Source organism: Hippocampus guttulatus, chromosome 3 (genome assembly GCF_054856545.1).
Source record: "Hippocampus guttulatus isolate MCC_2025c chromosome 3, RoL_Hgut_1.0, whole genome shotgun sequence".
NCBI lineage: Eukaryota > Metazoa > Chordata > Actinopteri > Syngnathiformes > Syngnathidae > Hippocampus > Hippocampus guttulatus.
The window spans coordinates 17,516,704-17,533,704 of record NC_141263.1 but is presented as its reverse complement, the minus strand read 5'-3'; the positions used below and the strand labels follow the sequence as shown (position 1 = coordinate 17,533,704).

The 17,001-nt window shown below is 40.9% G+C and overlaps 3 protein-coding genes across 6 annotated transcripts; 2 read left to right on the top strand and 1 right to left on the bottom strand.

Annotated features, from left to right (window-relative positions):
• Window positions 1–194: 194 nt before the first annotated feature.
• Window positions 195–4,518, bottom strand: tbp (TATA box binding protein). Of its 3 annotated transcripts, none has more exons than XM_086107143.1 (9): window positions 4,236–4,518; window positions 3,872–4,090; window positions 3,419–3,575; window positions 3,096–3,273; window positions 2,874–2,961; window positions 2,142–2,233; window positions 1,886–2,053; window positions 1,264–1,358; window positions 195–1,088 (listed from the first exon to the last, which is right to left on the bottom strand). In XM_086107143.1, the coding sequence occupies exons 2-9, from the start codon at window positions 3,920–3,922 to the stop codon at window positions 1,009–1,011; spliced, it is 909 nt and encodes a 302-aa protein (XP_085963269.1). In that variant the 5' UTR covers window positions 3,923–4,090; window positions 4,236–4,518; the 3' UTR covers window positions 195–1,008. The 3 variants fall into 3 exon arrangements, with proteins under 3 accessions (XP_085963269.1, XP_085963267.1, XP_085963268.1); XM_086107141.1 differs by having other exon boundaries at window positions 4,396–4,518; XM_086107142.1 differs by having other exon boundaries at window positions 3,872–4,518.
• Window positions 4,519–4,532: 14 nt separating this feature from the next.
• psmc3 (proteasome 26S subunit, ATPase 3) lies at window positions 4,533–6,612 on the top strand. The gene is made up of 2 exons (XM_086107138.1): window positions 4,533–5,498; window positions 6,158–6,612. The coding sequence occupies exons 1-2, from the start codon at window positions 4,554–4,556 to the stop codon at window positions 6,494–6,496; spliced, it is 1,284 nt and encodes a 427-aa protein (XP_085963264.1). The 5' UTR covers window positions 4,533–4,553; the 3' UTR covers window positions 6,497–6,612.
• A 1,340-nt stretch (window positions 6,613–7,952) lies between these two features.
• On the top strand, window positions 7,953–16,488 carry ddx21 (DEAD (Asp-Glu-Ala-Asp) box helicase 21). Of its 2 annotated transcripts, XM_086107136.1 has the most exons (16): window positions 7,953–8,118; window positions 9,513–9,734; window positions 9,860–9,994; window positions 10,211–10,286; window positions 10,610–10,788; window positions 10,919–11,036; window positions 11,394–11,579; window positions 12,153–12,298; window positions 12,689–12,838; window positions 13,542–13,703; window positions 13,815–13,934; window positions 14,094–14,167; window positions 14,315–14,474; window positions 14,721–14,855; window positions 15,036–15,080; window positions 15,594–16,488. In XM_086107136.1, the coding sequence occupies exons 1-16, from the start codon at window positions 8,038–8,040 to the stop codon at window positions 15,849–15,851; spliced, it is 2,247 nt and encodes a 748-aa protein (XP_085963262.1). In that variant the 5' UTR covers window positions 7,953–8,037; the 3' UTR covers window positions 15,852–16,488. The 2 variants fall into 2 exon arrangements, with proteins under 2 accessions (XP_085963262.1, XP_085963263.1); XM_086107137.1 differs by lacking the exon at window positions 9,860–9,994.
• The last annotated feature ends 513 nt before the right edge of the window (window positions 16,489–17,001 follow it).

Here is a 17,001-nt window from a genome sequence, read left to right as displayed (position 1 = left end):
AGTCGTGCAGTCCTAACCACTTTTACGTCACACGCTTTGTTGTTTGAAGCAGTTTGAGATGAAAGAGGAGAGAATCAAATTTGCTTGATTAAAGGGAGAGAGACCTACTTACTGAAAGTTTAGAATAAAACCAATTGTAAAAGTTGTCATCAGATTTGTTCATTTAAAATGTAAAAAGGAAGCTTTCACAAGGGTCACTATGTACAGATTTATTGTACATGGGCAAATTTCAATACTGCATTTTTTGAGATCAAAGCATTCAACTTATTTTCGAAGCGTGTTGAGATCAAATTGGCATTGTTGAAAAAAAAACTGCTAACATCTCAGGAGCGGGTGCTCATGTCAAGTGCAGGAACACTATTCAAAGTATAACATTGTATGAGAGCATTTGAGAAGCTGCCTATCAATGTTTCTTTCAATAGACCAACAAAGAAATTTGTGATTTTAGATGTTACAGTGAGCATACAGGCCAAATGAAAAGGTTCCTGTGCGTCATCACCTTAACCACCAGAAGATCAATCAATGTAACCATTTGTAACTTGTCAACGACAATATTTTGATACAGAAACCTTGAATTTGATAGGACCGTTCCAAAATCTCACACACAAATCCAGCATCTGCCGGCGACTATACATCAACTGAAACATAAGCAGAAAAAGAATCCAAAGAAACTACTTCATTGTATAATGGAACAGCATTTTTTTTAAATGTATAAAACTATTTAAAACCGCTTGAAGATTAACAAAAAAGAAACGGTCAACATTTTTTTCAGACTTATGTACAAGGGTTTGAAAAACCTTTAAAACTAGTGAAAACAAGCGTGAACATGTGTCATAAAAATAGTCGTGGAAATGATCAGATGAACATATACTTGTAAATAGTTATTCAAAATAAAAAGTCACATACTTGCACAACTATCAAATTTGCAGTTCACATGTCAGAAGACGTTTAAAAAGACTTGGGGAAAAATAAAAAAAAATCATGGCCGGGGAAGAAGGTGCCATGGGTCTACGTCGTCTTGCGGAAACCTTTCAGGATGGGGTAGATGTTCTCAAATGCTTCATAGATTTCACCTCTCACCTTTGCACCTTGACACAAATGCAGAAAAAGTGACTTGATAAAATGAAACACTTGAATGACGACCAGTGACCAGGTTGAACAGTGAAACACACTCTTTAACCTGTATATTTCTAAATCTCCAGGAGCGTGAGACTGCGGTCAAATTAATGAGATGAAAGATGACTCCAGAGAAGCAGATATTACCTGTTAATACCACCTTCCCGGAAACAAATATGAGCAAGACGATTCTGGGTTTGATCATTCGATAAATCAGCCCTGGAAACAGCTCTGGTTCATAGCTGCCAGAAAATAAAACAATGCAGGTTGGTTAAAAAAAAAAAGGCTGAAAGAAAATCACCTATGGCACAGGTGTCAAACTCAAGGCCCATATCTGGTCCACCGCATCATTTTGTGGCCCCCGGAAGCAAATCAAACATGCCAACTTACATGAAAATCAAGCAAAATTTAAAATTCTCAATAAGTAATAAATAATAGAGATATTGGAAGCATTTTCCTGTAACCAATCCCCTCATTACAGTAACTTAAACAATCATTGAATAAACCGTTATCATTGATTTTCTTTATTTGGCTTCAATCATAGCGGCCCTCCAAGGGAAAATGCCACTAAAATGTGGCCCATGACAAAAATGAGTTTGACACCCTTGACCTATGGCAGTAAAAATAAATAATGAACACTTTCAACTGTTAAGTTTTAATCTCATATAGAGGTTGTCAACACTTTTCTGTCATTTGCCCGTTGGATGGTCAAGTATCAGGAGGCTTTGCTGGCTCTTTTTGTCAAGTACTATGTTCCAGCGAAACATACCTGCTGAACTGTTGATGCGTGAGGACCAAGCCTTCCAGACGAATGGGGAACTTCACGTCACAGCTGCCCACCATATTCTGAATCTTGAAGTCCAAAAATTTGGCTTGAAAGCCGAGTTTTTGCACCACACGAGCATATTTCCTGGCTGCTAATCGTGACTGCTCCTCGCTAGGAACACAACAGGCTCAATGTGAGATTCAGAGGAAGGTATATGGAAACTGTGTTTATTGCGCTTGAACACATAATCTCTTCTAACCTCTTTGCACCTGTGCAGACCATTTTCCCAGAGCTAAAAATAAGAGCTGTGGTGCGGGGTTCTCGTATTCTCATGATGACTGCGGCAAAACGCTAAAACAGAGGAAGCAATGTAACAACGTTGACCAACGTATTATACCGTACATGTTACTCTGGCCCAAGGATTCCCAACCACTGCGTGTGCTATGCGGGATCAGGTATGTAGCGGGAAATCATCTAATTTCATGCAACTCAAATTAACTACTTAAAATATTTGTTTATCCAGCTTTGCCAGTGGCGTATAATGACAGGCAGAACAAATCAACGCTGTTCTATTAGAGATCTGAAGGTGTTATTGTGTATCCACACAACAGAATACAGTAGAACCTCTATGATCTTAATTCGTGAGCCAATTAGTAACATGAAACATTCATTAATCGAGGTAATATTTCAGAATGAAATGAATGGAAACGTAGTTGATCTGTTTTAGCCCCCAAATAAGTTATACTTGGCTCTTTTTTTCCGTACACTGTATGGTTAAAAATAAATATGCATTAAAGAAACAAGTGAAAACACACTATTATAAAGAAAAGACACACACGCTCACCCCTATTTCAATTTATACATTTTTTGTGACATATATAGTTGGTGGTATCCCATGAGATTTTTCTTTGATACAGTAAAATATATGACTTGCCAGGCTCAATAAATGGTGAGAAGTATGCCTCTACAGTAAAGCTGAAATGACATTTACCTTGGGGTTGTACTCTGCATTCCTGGCTCTCAGTGCAATGGTCTTCAGGTCCAATTTACAGCCTAGATTAACTGTCGACACAATGTTTCTGGTGGTGAGAAAAGAGGAAATGGTTGATGAGATTCATGAACGGACAAAATGGTTGGTCATAGATTTGTGACGTTAATGAAATGTTATTGGGGTTCACAGCCCTGAATGCATTCTCTTAATGTTGAAACATACTGTAGCTGTGGCACAATTCCAGAGCTCTCTGAGGCTGGTGTGGCTGGTGTGATGGGGGTCATGGGGGTCAGTGGAGTGTTGTACAGTGGGGTGTTCCCTGGAAGTGCTGTGGTCGTTGAACCTGTGACTGCCTGGGAATGGAAGAGCTGAGGAGCCTGCCCCGATGTTCCTGGAAGGCCTGGAAAACAGCTTCTCCCTCTTAGAATTATGAACTTCACTAACCGCAGGTAGAGAAAGCATCTGTATTCCCCATGTTTGTTGTCTGCTTAACCAAAGAAATTCACATCTCCAAAGGGATGCAGAAATGATCATGTGTCATGTACCTGCATTGGCCTGTTGTGCTTGTTGCGCCTGTTGCTGCTGCCGCTGCTGTTCCTCCAGTATAGATAAACTGTTTGTGTTTTGAACGGGTTGAGGTGTTAGGCCTGAACCATATGGCATCATGGGACTAAAGATGGGCGTTCCTGGTGTCATGGCACCCTGCAAAAAACAACAACAACAAAAAAACATTTAGGCTGAACAGCCATATTAACATAAACCTAATCTAATGAGATACAGTAACATAATTTGATGAAACATTTATACAAAAATTCCATTTCGGGCATCCTAAATGATTGTGTGAGAATTTCCCTCAAAGCTGATCAAGAAAATGTAGTCACACACGTGCCCGTAAAAGGGACAGCACACACCATTTAAAATACATGTATTGTGATTCGCTTACACATATTGTACATGTGATAGAGAGGGGAGTAGAAATGAACTGGAAATTATGTTACCTGGGGGGAGGCCAGCCCCTGAAAGGCTGGTATGCTGTTGTTCTGATCCATCTTCTTAACTTATCACCTCAGGGAACAGAAACGCACACACCGACACGGTCGCTTGTGTGGCAACCGCTCAACAGTTGCGTGTCCAGTAGTTTGACAAACCGGAGAAACACTTTTCTTAAGTCGGCCAAGAGAAAGTCCTCTTTGCCCTTCTTTCTTGACAGTTGGACCCTGCGTGAAGATGTTTGATCGGAACCAATTACAGTACAACCAGTGGCGGGAAGTAACAAAGACCAAACACTTTATCTGCTTAAGTAGAATTTTCAATGTACTTTCGTATTTATTTTTCTGATGACATGTTACTTTTACTCCCTACCTTTGAAAATTGTAAATGTACTTTCTACTCAGGTGGTGGTAGCTACACGCCGAGCTACTGTTAGCAACAAGAGCTAACGCCACTCACTGTACATGAAACGTGCTACATCCTCAACACACCGAAAACGAGCAATTGCCTTCAAATGAGGCTGCCAACTTACGCGGTGTCGACACACAACCGTATTTTCTTTAGCTTGCAGTTGGTGTCATTTTCTACGTAAGTCGCACAAATTCATCCGGCAACTCCAGTGAATCTGCGACTTCCGGAAGATGAATGCTTTATCTTCCGGTGTCATAGGTCACGAAGGACAGAATCAAGATGGCGTCTCTGAGTGACAAATCAGTTTGGGACGAAGTGGAAGATGGAATCGGCGAAGAGGTGTTAAAAATGTCTACGGAGGAGATAGTTCAGCGAACTCGACTCCTCGACAGCGAGATCAAGATAATGAAGAGCGAAGTTCTGAGGGTGACCCACGAATTGCAAGCTATGAAAGATAAAATTAAAGAAAACACGGAGAAGATAAAGGTGAACAAAACCCTGCCATATCTCGTGTCGAATGTGATCGAGCTGCTGGATGTGGATCCCAATGACCAAGAAGAAGACGGGGCGAACGTGGATCTCGACTCGCAGAGAAAAGGAAAATGCGCTGTCATCAAGACTTCCACCCGGCAAACTTACTTCCTGCCGGTGATCGGGCTGGTGGACGCCGAGAAGCTGAAGCCCGGGGACCTGGTGGGTGTCAACAAAGACTCCTACTTGATCCTGGAGACCTTACCCACTGAGTATGACTCCCGAGTCAAAGCTATGGAGGTTGACGAGCGCCCCACCGAGCAGTACAGCGACATCGGAGGGCTAGACAAGCAGATCCAGGAGCTGGTTGAGGCAATCGTCCTGCCCATGAACCACAAGGAAAAGTTTGAAAACCTGGGCATCCAGCCTCCTAAAGGAGTCCTAATGTATGGACCACCAGGGACGGGGAAGACCCTCCTAGCTAGGGCCTGTGCGGCTCAGACAAAAGCAACCTTCCTGAAGTTGGCTGGTCCACAGCTGGTGCAGATGTTCATCGGAGATGGAGCCAAGTTGGTGAGAGATGCCTTTGCCCTGGCCAAGGAGAAGGCCCCATCTATCATCTTCATTGATGAGCTGGATGCCATTGGTACTAAGAGATTTGACAGCGAGAAGGCGGGAGACAGGGAGGTGCAGAGGACCATGCTGGAGCTTCTCAATCAGCTGGATGGATTTCAACCCAACATGCAAGTCAAGGTAATGCTTCTCAGAACAGTCAACCACACTGCAAGTCTTTAAATTAGGATTCACCAACTTTTCTGACGCTGAGAGCTTCTGTACTTCTTGGGGAGTGATTAAGGTGAAAACCGACAAGTTTGATTGCTCTGAAATATATATTTTTTCAAATTCACCTTTATGATTAAACTTAATGATATACTGTACATTTGTATGAAGGCACTTAACATTTCAATAATTTCTCACAATAATTATCACCTGATTGCTCAAAAGCAAACGAAAAATGTCAGCAAAAGCCGACTAGAACATCTGAAAACTATTTTGGTTACCGTAATCAGATGCACTTTACCGGAAATCATCGGATGTGCTGACTTCCACTGAACATGATTTTGAATGTAATTAGTGAACTGGGATGTAGATCCCAGTTGTTAGAGGGTGTGCAGACCTCTGCAAATACATTATCTCAAATGTCTATTTTTACTTCCCCTCTCAAAAATGAATAAAAGGAAATTATTTATTTTGGTATAATTTTTTTTCATGTTAAAAAAAAGTGTCATTTGAACAAGGATGTGTAGACATTTTATATCCACTGTATTTGTAGCGAAGATTCTCCGTATACGTCCTTGGATGTACTACTTTACTATCTAGAAAGGCAGTAATCATCTTGTCCACACATGCAGGTGATTGCAGCAACCAACAGAGTGGACATCTTGGACCCGGCGCTGCTGCGTTCAGGTCGTCTGGACAGGAAGATCGAGTTCCCCATGCCAAATGAGGAGGCCAGAGCCCGAATCATGCAGATTCACTCCCGCAAGATGAATGTGAGTCCCGACGTTAACTATGAAGAGCTGGCTCGCTGCACCGACGACTTCAATGGAGCCCAGTGCAAAGCTGTGTGCGTGGAGGCGGGTATGATCGCATTGCGCCGTGGAGCCACAGAGCTGAACCACGAGGATTACATGGAGGGAATCCTGGAGGTGCAAGCCAAGAAGAAGGCCAACTTGCAGTACTACGCTTAAGGACACTGTGGGTTCATGCTTGTGGAGGAGTCTTTAATTTGTGAAAAATGTTGTGGCATTCTCTACACTTGTTACAGCAGATTTACATTGAGCTAATAAAAAGACGTGAAAACAAATCATTTTGTTTCCTTTATATTATACTATTAATCTAAGCAAATACTGTATTCACATACAAAGAGGACACTAGTCTCAATTCACCTAACATGCATGCTTTTTGAATGTGGGAGAAACTTGAGAAAACCCATGTTAGCACAGTGAGAACAGAAAACTCACAGGATGGCAGAAAGCTGGATTCAACGCCCCAAACTCGGAACTGTGAATGTGGCTGTGATAACCAGTGCCATCACACTGCACAAAAAAAAAATTGAAGTTAGTACTGATATTCTGAACCTAAAAGCATAGGTACCTATGTCTTTTTTCCTTCCATTATCAATAAAAAAATACCAGTGGATGTCCCCAAAATTGTGTTTTTCTTAGTCCGTGTAGATTCACATTCACTATGGGCATGCTAATCCACAAATTTTGAAATCGAGGAAAGTGGACTCTTAAAACATGGTGTACAATTAAGCTAATGGTAATGTCACTGTAAACAATTGTTTCGTACATTACCCTCGTTTGAGATACTGCAAACAATGTATAAGTATTAGCTAAAACAAACTACTCATTGCCCAAGTAAGTAGCCGATTGTCAGATCACGCAAAGGTTTTTTTCCGAGAGGAACTCATTTTTGAATGCGCGTTTATGTACTTCCGAGTTATCTACCGGGTAACGCTATTTAATTTTATTTGAAAACAACAATTCGACGTCCTCCTGCACGACTTTATCCTACCTCGACGGATTGCCATTTGACAAATGGCATTTGTCAAACAAACGCGCACATTGGAGGTTAAAGTCGCCAGACTGACCCGGAAGTACATAAATACTCATTAAAAATGCATAACCAAAAATGCGGGTGATGGCAAAGTTGTTTTTTTCTTGCTTTTTTGTGCAAGCTTTTATAGGTCACTTAAAAAAAGACAATATCTCAAAAACCGCATGTCCAAGAAAAAAAATGAACCAGCGTCAAAAATACATTTCGGGATACGTAAAGCCACGTCTGATAAAAATAATGTGTTGACCGGTTTTATCATTTCAAAAACATTTTTTTTCCATTGGTAAAATATCAGTCATCCCCCTAACCCCAATACTCCCCCACCCCACCTTTCATGGTGATTAATTATAAGGGCTCATATTTTTGGTGTGATACCCTGACTGTCAGCCTGAAATTTTAAATAAATATTTTATTCAGTGTATATTTCACGGTAAATATCTCATATTCTATATGTAGATATTGTGTATGCAAGTACAGTATATACATCAGTTACTTAAATATTTATAAATATATAATTTGCGGGATGGGTCCCGGTAGTTTATCTATCGCGTGTATTTCTATGCTCAACTCCGGTCTTCTTGTGCGCGTGCACCATGCCCGTTCTTTTCCATCCGCGTGGCCGAGTCATTGCCTGTGTGTCCACAAAGTCGGATTCCATCCAGGGAGAGAAATGCCGTCTAAAAAAGTCCTTGAAGTGATCACAACCATGGAAGAAGAGATTGACACTGCCGCGGACCTTAAAACGTCCAAAGTGAGTAGAATGTTGCTTGGACTGCCTTTTAAACCCAAATAGCTCGTGAAGTGCATCGTGTTCACGACTACTTCCATGCTAGACGACATGTGGTGCGGCACGCTACGTCAAAATGCGGATTAGCGGCTTGTTAAAATGTGACACACTTGTCAGAATTAACTTTTTACAAGCTAGTTACTTGGGTTAATGTTATGAACATTGGATATAACAACAATTTAAAGTCGGAAACAGCTGTATTGAGGTTGTACATTAGCGATCTAGCCTAGCAAGGTGCTCACGTTGACAAGCCGCGTGAGCCAGTTCAGATCTTTAAACCATGTGGACACCGGAAGTTGAGTACGGAATACTTCAAACAACGTGACACGTGCACGTGAAGATCTACGTTTTTGTCCCCACGTTGTTGGCTATTAAGCTTCCGGAAACACATAAGTATGATATCAACTATTTGTATTTAGTGGTTGTTATATGTTAGCATTTGATACATTCTAGCTATGACGGTATGTCGCAACATGTGCTCTAAACGTAATCGAGGGTGCACACAATGGGTTTGTTTAGACTCTAATTTACTTCTCACATAAATGTTTTTTTCCTGTATAAACAATACTGATTTGCATTACAAACCCAATTTGTATTGGCAGCCTCGCAAAGCGTTTTTTAACTGTAACAGGGGTTTTCCAGGCTCAAATTGAGGCAGAGGAAGGTACCATCGTGACAATGCGCGATGACGTGCACGTATTATATAAATTCAACGGAAAAATAAGTGTGTTTCTCATTATGTCTGAGCCAAGTAAATTGATTTAGCCACTGCTTGTCAAAGCCACTGGCTTGTTTTTTAATACCATATGGAAAGAGGAATAAAAAAATGTTTGAATCACAAACACGTTAACTCTATTTTGACTTTGAAGTCTGATCTTAAAAGCCTCCATGTTGAACAAAAAAAAAACAAGAACAATGTTGTTTTGCCTTATGTCATGAACAAATCTTTTTTTTTTCTGGAACAAAAATGTCATGTTTTGTCTTCGCAGTGTAGCGTATTATGATATGAACAATTTCTTTTGGCCTTAAGTCCAACCTTAAGTGTAGTAAAAATCTAGTAAAAGGTCTACATTTCACAAATGACTTTCCATACTATTTTTACTCCTTGTAATAGAATAAGCTACATCTTATTTTTGTCCCGTCATTATTTTTAAAGAACTTTATTTTATTGTGTAAGTGCTTTTAAATGTACAGTACTTTAATTATGTGATTATATTATACTTTACTAGAGTTTTATATTATATTGTGCAGATACGCGTGGTGCTTCAGTGTATTGTATATAAATGGCCAGACCGCTTTTCATGTAAATGTGGACTAAAAATCTCAAAGCAATTCAATTTTCTTTCCTGAACATGAAGATGAAATCAAAGGATGGCAAGAAACTGAAGAAGAAGCTGATGCAGGAGGAAGAAGAGGAGCCGGACTGTGAAAGTCCTGTACCGAAAAAGAAAAAGAAAAAAGACAAGCTGGCAGAGGACCAAGTTAATGGCCACATAGATGAAGCCATTGACCTGAATGGCAACACTGACACTTCTGAGCCACCAAAGAAAAAGAAGAACAAGAACACAGAGGCAGTCGAGGTTAGTACTAGTCGTTTTACCAAGTGGTGCAAAAAATGAACTACACTACAATCATATCGGTAATTTATTTTTATTTTTATTGCAATTAAAAACAGTTACCGGTATTCTACATTTCTTGGGTTTAGATGAAAAAGAAGCAAACTAAAGCAATCGTTAAAGCTGAAATCAATGGACATTCCATGCCTGACACACCAGCTCCAACTCCAAACCAGACACCATCTCAGTCAGACGACTCAACCAGTGAGAGTGAAAAAGAAACTGTAAGATTGCTATTATATGTACATTAAACCTTAAATAAGAAGTTAGGAATGTGTGATACTGTTACAGTATCACACTTTACACACAGTAGTGACACTTTTTTTCCTAAATACTGTTATGTAATTAGAGGTAATTTAGCATTGACCTTTATGTAGGGATTTTTTTTCCTCCCAAGTTTTGAAAGCCCTCATATTTCATTTATGTTTTCTAATTTTTAGGAGGAAACGCCTGAGCAGAAAGAAGGAGCCTTCTCCAACTTCAGAATTTCCCAAGGCACCATTCAAAAACTAAGCGGTAGCAATCACGTTTCCGTTCACACACACTCCACACCAAACTGTTGTCAAAAACTGATTTGAGTTGTTTTTTGGTTGCTGAACTACAATTTAGCTCTTGAATGAGTAAATCAAACTCCAGCAAACCTTGACAGAACAATCCAATTCCTTTGTTCATGGCAAAAATAAATGTCACCACTAGGTGCCGGCACTCTGTTAATGTGGTACTTGGAATGATAAACAAAATGGTGTTTTGATTCCGTTCTTCATAATGCTACAGTTTAATTTTTTTTTTAAACTTTTTACTTGGAACTAACACTCTTGTCACTTCTCTCGCTCTTTCAGCTCGAGGAGTCTCCTACCTGTTTGACATTCAGGTCCAGACCTTTGATCACGTATATGATGGGTATGACGTACTTGCTCAAGCCCGCACGGGAACAGGAAAGACCTTCTCCTTTGCCATCCCACTGGTGGAGAAGCTCCAGTTGGCTGGATCGGAGCGGCCAAGAGGCCGCCCTCCCCAGGTTTGCACACTCATTAAACCCATTAATCTAGCTGTTGCCATATCCTCACTACCGACAGATCAGAACAGACAGGGTTTATTTATTTATTATTTTGGTCTCCCCCACCCCCTCACCTCATATCTGTCTGCAGGTGTTGGTGTTGGCTCCCACCAGAGAGTTGGCTATCCAGGTCTCGAAGGACTTTAAAGACATTGCCAAGAAAGTGAACATCTCCTGTTTCTATGGAGGCAGCTCGTACAACCCGCAGAGTAAGTCTTCCGTGAACAAGCATTTATTTATTATGAAGAACGCTTTTCAAAAATTGGGATGTAAGTGGTACCTTAACTTGCAAGTGTTCCTGAATGTCCTTAGCTCCAGTGCTGGAGTCTTCATTTAAATACACCATACACCAAATTTTACATTTAGATAAATTGCCAAAAGTTGATTCATGTATTTACGTTGACAACAGGGAAAATTGTTGGAATGCTGTTTTGTGGCCCTTGCCACACTTTTCTACAAAGTTGGAGTGTCAAGTGTTTATGTACACCTTCTTGGTGGAGGAAACAAAACTTTATATTTGGTTGTCATCCTGATAACAATTGTGATCATATTTTTTTTTTAACCAGTTGACGCCGTCCGTAACGGAATTGATATTTTGGTCGGAACCCCTGGTCGTATCAAGGACTTCATCCAGAATCACAAACTAGACCTCACAAAACTGAAGCATGTCGTTCTGGATGAAGTGGACCAAATGTTGGACATGGGATTTGCTGAGCAAGTGGAAGAAATTCTAGCCGCCTCCTATAAGAAAGGTATTTGTATGGTTGATTTTGATGTACAGTTCAGAAATGAAAGTCGAGGAAAGCTACATAAAAAAACACACACACACATGAAAACTTATCATAAGCATTCAGAAAATTATTGTTCTCTATCAAATTGCGGGGTGTCGGGGGGGGTGGTTACTTTTCACTCATTGGCACGGTGAATGTTTGCAGCATTTGTGGACAACAGTGGAACAAATTTCGGCTACCTAATGAATGAATAATTATTGCATGGACAACACTGTCATGTAAATGGATTTTTATAAATACAATAAGAACAATCCATTTTTTAACGTGGGTCTATCTGCAACTTTTGTTTTTAAATTGGGATGATCAGTTTAACTAGTGCCGTAGCATAGCCCTAAAGGCAGATTTAAAGTAACATTTAAACATTGAAATATTCAAAAAAAAACTTGATGACTGAAAACTGAAGTGCAATAATGGAACATTGCTTTTTTTGTAATCAAGTATTCATATTTTATTTGCAATTACTCACAGTTTGCGTTGTCACAGCTTTGTCTTGATTTGACAACAGTGCCTACTTGTGTTTGCATTTCACACAAGATGGCGACGCCAACCCCCAGACTCTCCTGTTTTCGGCCACCTGCCCTCCATGGGTCTACGATGTGGCCAAGAAATACATGAAGCCCGATTGCAAGCGTGTTGACCTGATTGGAAAGAAAACGCAGAGAACTGCAACAACTGTGGAAGTAAGTATGGGTGTGTGTCCAAATGGTTAAAGGCAGGGGTTAACAAGTGTTAGGGCAAAGGTGGTCCAAAGAACAACACCATGATGTCTGTAATGGGAGATACGTCCAAGCAGGCACTACTCATCTGCTCATGGAAATGAGTCCAGACAGAAATTTTCATTCATTCTTATGTAACAATTTATTGACTGTAAGTTTTCCCCATTGTTGATCCGGGAAATGTAGTCATAGATCATGATAATTATCGTAGCGTGAGGTTCATATCGTGATAATATTGCATCGTATCATGAAGTTTGGATATTGTTAAATCCCTAGTCATCTGCCCATCTCTCTTCAGAGCAGCAGCAACAACATCACCAATCACTTAACATACACATGTTCTACCCCATGCAGCATCTGGCCATCCCATGCCACTGGTCACAGCGCGCGGCGGTTTTAGGAGACGTGATCCAGGTGTACAGCGGCAGCCATGGCCGAACCATCGTCTTCTGTGAGACTAAGAAAGAGGCGAATGAACTCTCGTTGAATACATCCATCAAACAGGTAAACCATGTGCAGTTAATGGGCGCCTACTATTTTACTATTACAATGATTATACTTCTTGAGCTGGCGGTGGGAGAGGAGAGAACTATTTTTTTTTTTTTTTTAATGCTGGTAAAGCAATAAAATAGACACACACACACAGGAGCTCATCCTCACTTGCACAGATATGCCAAGGTCACACATCACCCTATTAAGCGCTGCCTCCGAAAGGCACACACATGTACAGCCACTCCTATATATGTGCAGTATATTCTATACATTTTATCCATTTAATATTCTTCTTGTATTCAAATACGCTTGCCAACTGTTTTTTAATACATTTGTATTTTGATCCTTCCTAAATGTTCAAAGTGAGCAGGAGGGGAGAAGCTTACATTTGGTCTGTATTTATTACAGTTTTTCACATACTGCGGATGGTCGAGAATGTATTCGCTGTGGTAACTAGTTTCACGGGACTATGTATCATTTAAGAGCAGTACAACTCTAGTTTAATTGAGTGAAATTGTATGTAAAAATGGTTTGAAGATGAAGCGTATGAATCTTTTCCACGTAAGGCATGTCCCAGCATAAAAGCACTTTGTTATGCCACGCTTATCCGAAATCTTTCTGTTGATTGAAATTTTTTTCATCAACCAGTTGCAGTGTTTAGTTTGTTCCAGACGTATCATATTTATATTGTGGTGTGTGAATAACATCTCTCCAGAGTACCCAGTCCCTTCATGGTGACATTCCCCAAAAACAAAGGGAAATTACCTTGAAAGGCTTCAGGAGCGGATCCTTTGAGGTTTTGGTGGCGACCAATGTGGCAGCCCGCGGGTTAGATATCCCCGAAGTTGACCTCGTGATTCAGTGTTCTCCACCCAAGGTGTGACACCCTGCTCAGCTGAATTTTCTTGTCAAGTTTAAATTAAAGAGCGACTGTCCCATTTACTCTCCATGAAACTGTTGACATCAACCTCTCATCTTGAATTGTTAGGATGTGGAATCGTACATTCATCGCTCAGGGAGAACTGGCAGAGCTGGAAGGACCGGAATTTGCATCTGCTTTTATCAGAAGAGAGAGGAGGACCAGCTACGTTACGTGGAAAACAAAGCGGTCGGTACCTGTTGTGTGTTAAACCAAAAGTATCCATAGAACTTCTAAAGAATTTGTGCCACATGGAAATCTCAAATAAAAGCATTGCTGAATTGTAGCAAGACAAGCCGAGATATTAATTTTAACGCCAAAGGTTGAATGTATTTGGTTTTGCTGCAGGGCATTTCATTCAGACGAGTCGGTGTTCCCACTGCCAATGACATCATCAAGTCATCGAGCAAGGATGCTGCACGGTGCGTTCGGGACACAAAATGAGTATGCCTAAGGAGGCATAGGTTTTGCGTTTGCATACCTGTACTTAAAAACAGTGTGCTGTGGGAATACAACACCGCATCATGTGCAATTGCCTGATTTGAATGGATTTATGTTTTTCCATCCAGGTTCCTGGACTCTGTTCCAGCGGCAGCCGTTGACTACTTTAGAGAGTCTGCCGAGAAGCTTATAGAGGAGAAAGGAGCAGTGGGTGCGCTGGCTGCTGCCTTGGCGCACATATCTGGAGCGACGTGTCTGGAGCAGCGGTCACTGCAAAACTCAGACGCTGTAAGTTTAACTGGACAAACTGCATGTGAATCTGCTCATCTCGTGCTGCAGGCCGTGAATGCTCACACAATATTTTGTTTAGGCATGGTAAAAAGGATTGTAGCTTAAAAAATATGGTAGCATGCATGGACACGAACGTATGTTTTTAAAAACGCATGAGGAGCAAAACGGAGAAAATTTCACCCTTTTAAATGTGCCTTATTGTCTTCAAAATATGGTATATTATGTTACTGTTTGTTTGCCCAGGGTTACACCACCATGCAGTTGATATGCTCTCAGGAGATGCACTCTATGGGTCTTGCCTGGAAAACCATCAAGGAACAGCTGGGAGAGAACGTTGAAAACAACATTTTTAGAATGAACTTCCTCAAAGGAAAAATGGTACATATTGTTGACTTAAGTGATTTTCCAATGGTACTGAAAGGCTACTACATACGCACACATTTTGAAAGCCACCGACGTATAGATGATGTGAATAATGATTTTTTTTTCTTCCTCCCCAAAACAAAGCTGTAACCATTAAATTTAATCATTGCATTTTATCAAATGTGTTTCCAATAGGGCGTGTGCTTTGATATCCCAGTTGACAAAGTCAAGGAGTATCAGGTAAGCACATATATTTATTCCTCTTCTTAACGTCTGGATTATGTGCAAAACAGGACAACAATGGAGAATGTAAATTTTTTTCTGGATGAAATTACACTCTTACTACATTAAGAGAATGAAAATAGTGTGAAGAAGAGGGTGCTGAGGCTCCATTTTACATACAAATACACACGACAATGGTAAACGAATAAAACATTTTATGCTGCTCGAGGATTGTTATTTTTCCAGAGGAATTTTTAGCTGTGTGTCAAGTGTAAATGCATGTTTGTGATAGTAAACCCAGCAGCTGAAAACACTTTGTCAGGAGGTACACATGTTGAAGGCCTGTGTGTTGATGTACTAAGTTACCATTTTACATTTTGAAAAACACATTTTTTTTGAGGGGGGGTGACCCGGTGCTGGAACAGTTTGATGGCGTTTCTATTGGGAATGAATGAATTGAACTTGTGATTCAAGGCACCACTGTAGTTTGTTTGGTCATTGAGTTGCATCCTGCCTCTTGTTCGTTAATAGGAGGGCTGGAAAGATGGTCGCCGCTGGCAGCTGACCGTGGCCACAGAGCTCCCCGAGCTGGAGGAGAAGCCGCACAATAACCGCGGCGACAGAGGAGGAGATAGAGGAGGAAGATTCCAAGGAGGACGTTTCCAAAGAGGACGGGGCCGGAGTTTTGGTGGAAGAGGTGGGCGTGGTGGCAATGGGTTCCGTCGAGGCAGCGGGGGTGATGGCAGGAACAGAGTCGGACAAAAACGCTACTTCAGCCTAGCGTTTTGATCCCTCAACTGCCAACCCTTTGGACTAATAGGACTGACTGTCTCGCCTTTGGGGGAGCAGTGTTTTCTATTGGCTGTCAGTTGGAAGCCACAATTAGCATGTTCAACTCCCCTCTATGATACTGCGGTGTCAGGTATTCATAACATGTTTTCAAAGTTTATATTCAACGTAACATACAAGGAGGTTCATATGGAAATAAATAGCACAGCTTGGTTTCCTTGTGGCTATCTAGGATCACATGTTGGACCAATGGCCGCCATTTATACGAACAGACTTTGCTGCAACTGACATGCTGAGCGTTCACTTTCCAAATCAGTACATTACTGAAATCCAAAGTGAGTGTGAGTGAAAGGAGGAGTATGTCACTGTGTTGCATAACTTGTTTTACTTACTTTGCATTTGGGGAAAAGTGGCAGCGCCAGGCTCTCATGTAGGAGTTATTTGTGCGCCCCCCCCCTTTGGGTGAAGTGATCAGAGGTTGTCAACCTTTATAGTGGTGGAGTCACTCGTGTTGCTTTACCTCAGCTGAAACATTCTCCCCAAAATATCGGATGATTGCTTTGCAATTGCATCATTTTACTGCCTATGTTTGACTGCTCTTTTAGTGAAATGTGTTCATTAAAAAAAGGTCAACCCATGTTGTGTGTCTTCACTGCTTGAAATGTAACCACTTACATCGGCTAAATTGTTCTTGCTTTTAAGGAGACTCACGACAATCACCGAAATTTGCCAAAATGCATTTTGACAAGCCACAAAGCTTTGCACACTGAGATCAAGTCTCTTGTCACAGTTAATGTCAAAAATGAAGACTATGAAGAAAAGAACATTAATTGTGAGACGAGGAGGAGCCGTTCTCTTGCTTCGTGTTTTGAATCTGTAGGATGCACAATCAATCGCAAGGCAACCTAAACAGTCCCTGTTACGAAGTGACCAAAATTTTGGTCTCAGCTGCAGTGTCAATTCGTCCAGCGGGTTAGTGACCAGCAACACAGATGAAAGCACACAAGAATGGCCAAGAATAAAACTGTCTTTGAAATGGCCTTTACTGAGTCTTTAAGTCCTAAATATCTTTTGAAGTAGCAGAACATGCTAGTGAAACATGAAAATAACATTTTCGATTTGCAATGTTGCATTGTCTGCCCATATATAG

Coding starts and splice junctions, on each gene's coding strand:
- tbp (XM_086107142.1), bottom strand. CDS start 3,922: ATGGATCAGAACAACAGCATACCAGCCTTTCAGGGGCTGGCCTCCCCC. Junction 3,576..3,871: donor AGGGGCTGGCCTCCCCCCAG/GTAACATAATTT, acceptor TGTTTTTTGCAG/GGTGCCATGACACCAGGAAC. Junction 1,359..1,885: donor ACGCATCAACAGTTCAGCAG/GTATGTTTCGCT, acceptor ATTTTCTGGCAG/CTATGAACCAGAGCTGTTTC.
- psmc3 (XM_086107138.1), top strand. CDS start 4,554: ATGGCGTCTCTGAGTGACAAATCAGTTTGGGACGAAGTGGAAGATGGA. Junction 5,499..6,157: donor AACCCAACATGCAAGTCAAG/GTAATGCTTCTC, acceptor CCACACATGCAG/GTGATTGCAGCAACCAACAG.
- ddx21 (XM_086107136.1), top strand. CDS start 8,038: ATGCCGTCTAAAAAAGTCCTTGAAGTGATCACAACCATGGAAGAAGAG. Junction 8,119..9,512: donor CGGACCTTAAAACGTCCAAA/GTGAGTAGAATG, acceptor CTGAACATGAAG/ATGAAATCAAAGGATGGCAA. Junction 10,789..10,918: donor CAAGAGGCCGCCCTCCCCAG/GTTTGCACACTC, acceptor ATCTGTCTGCAG/GTGTTGGTGTTGGCTCCCAC.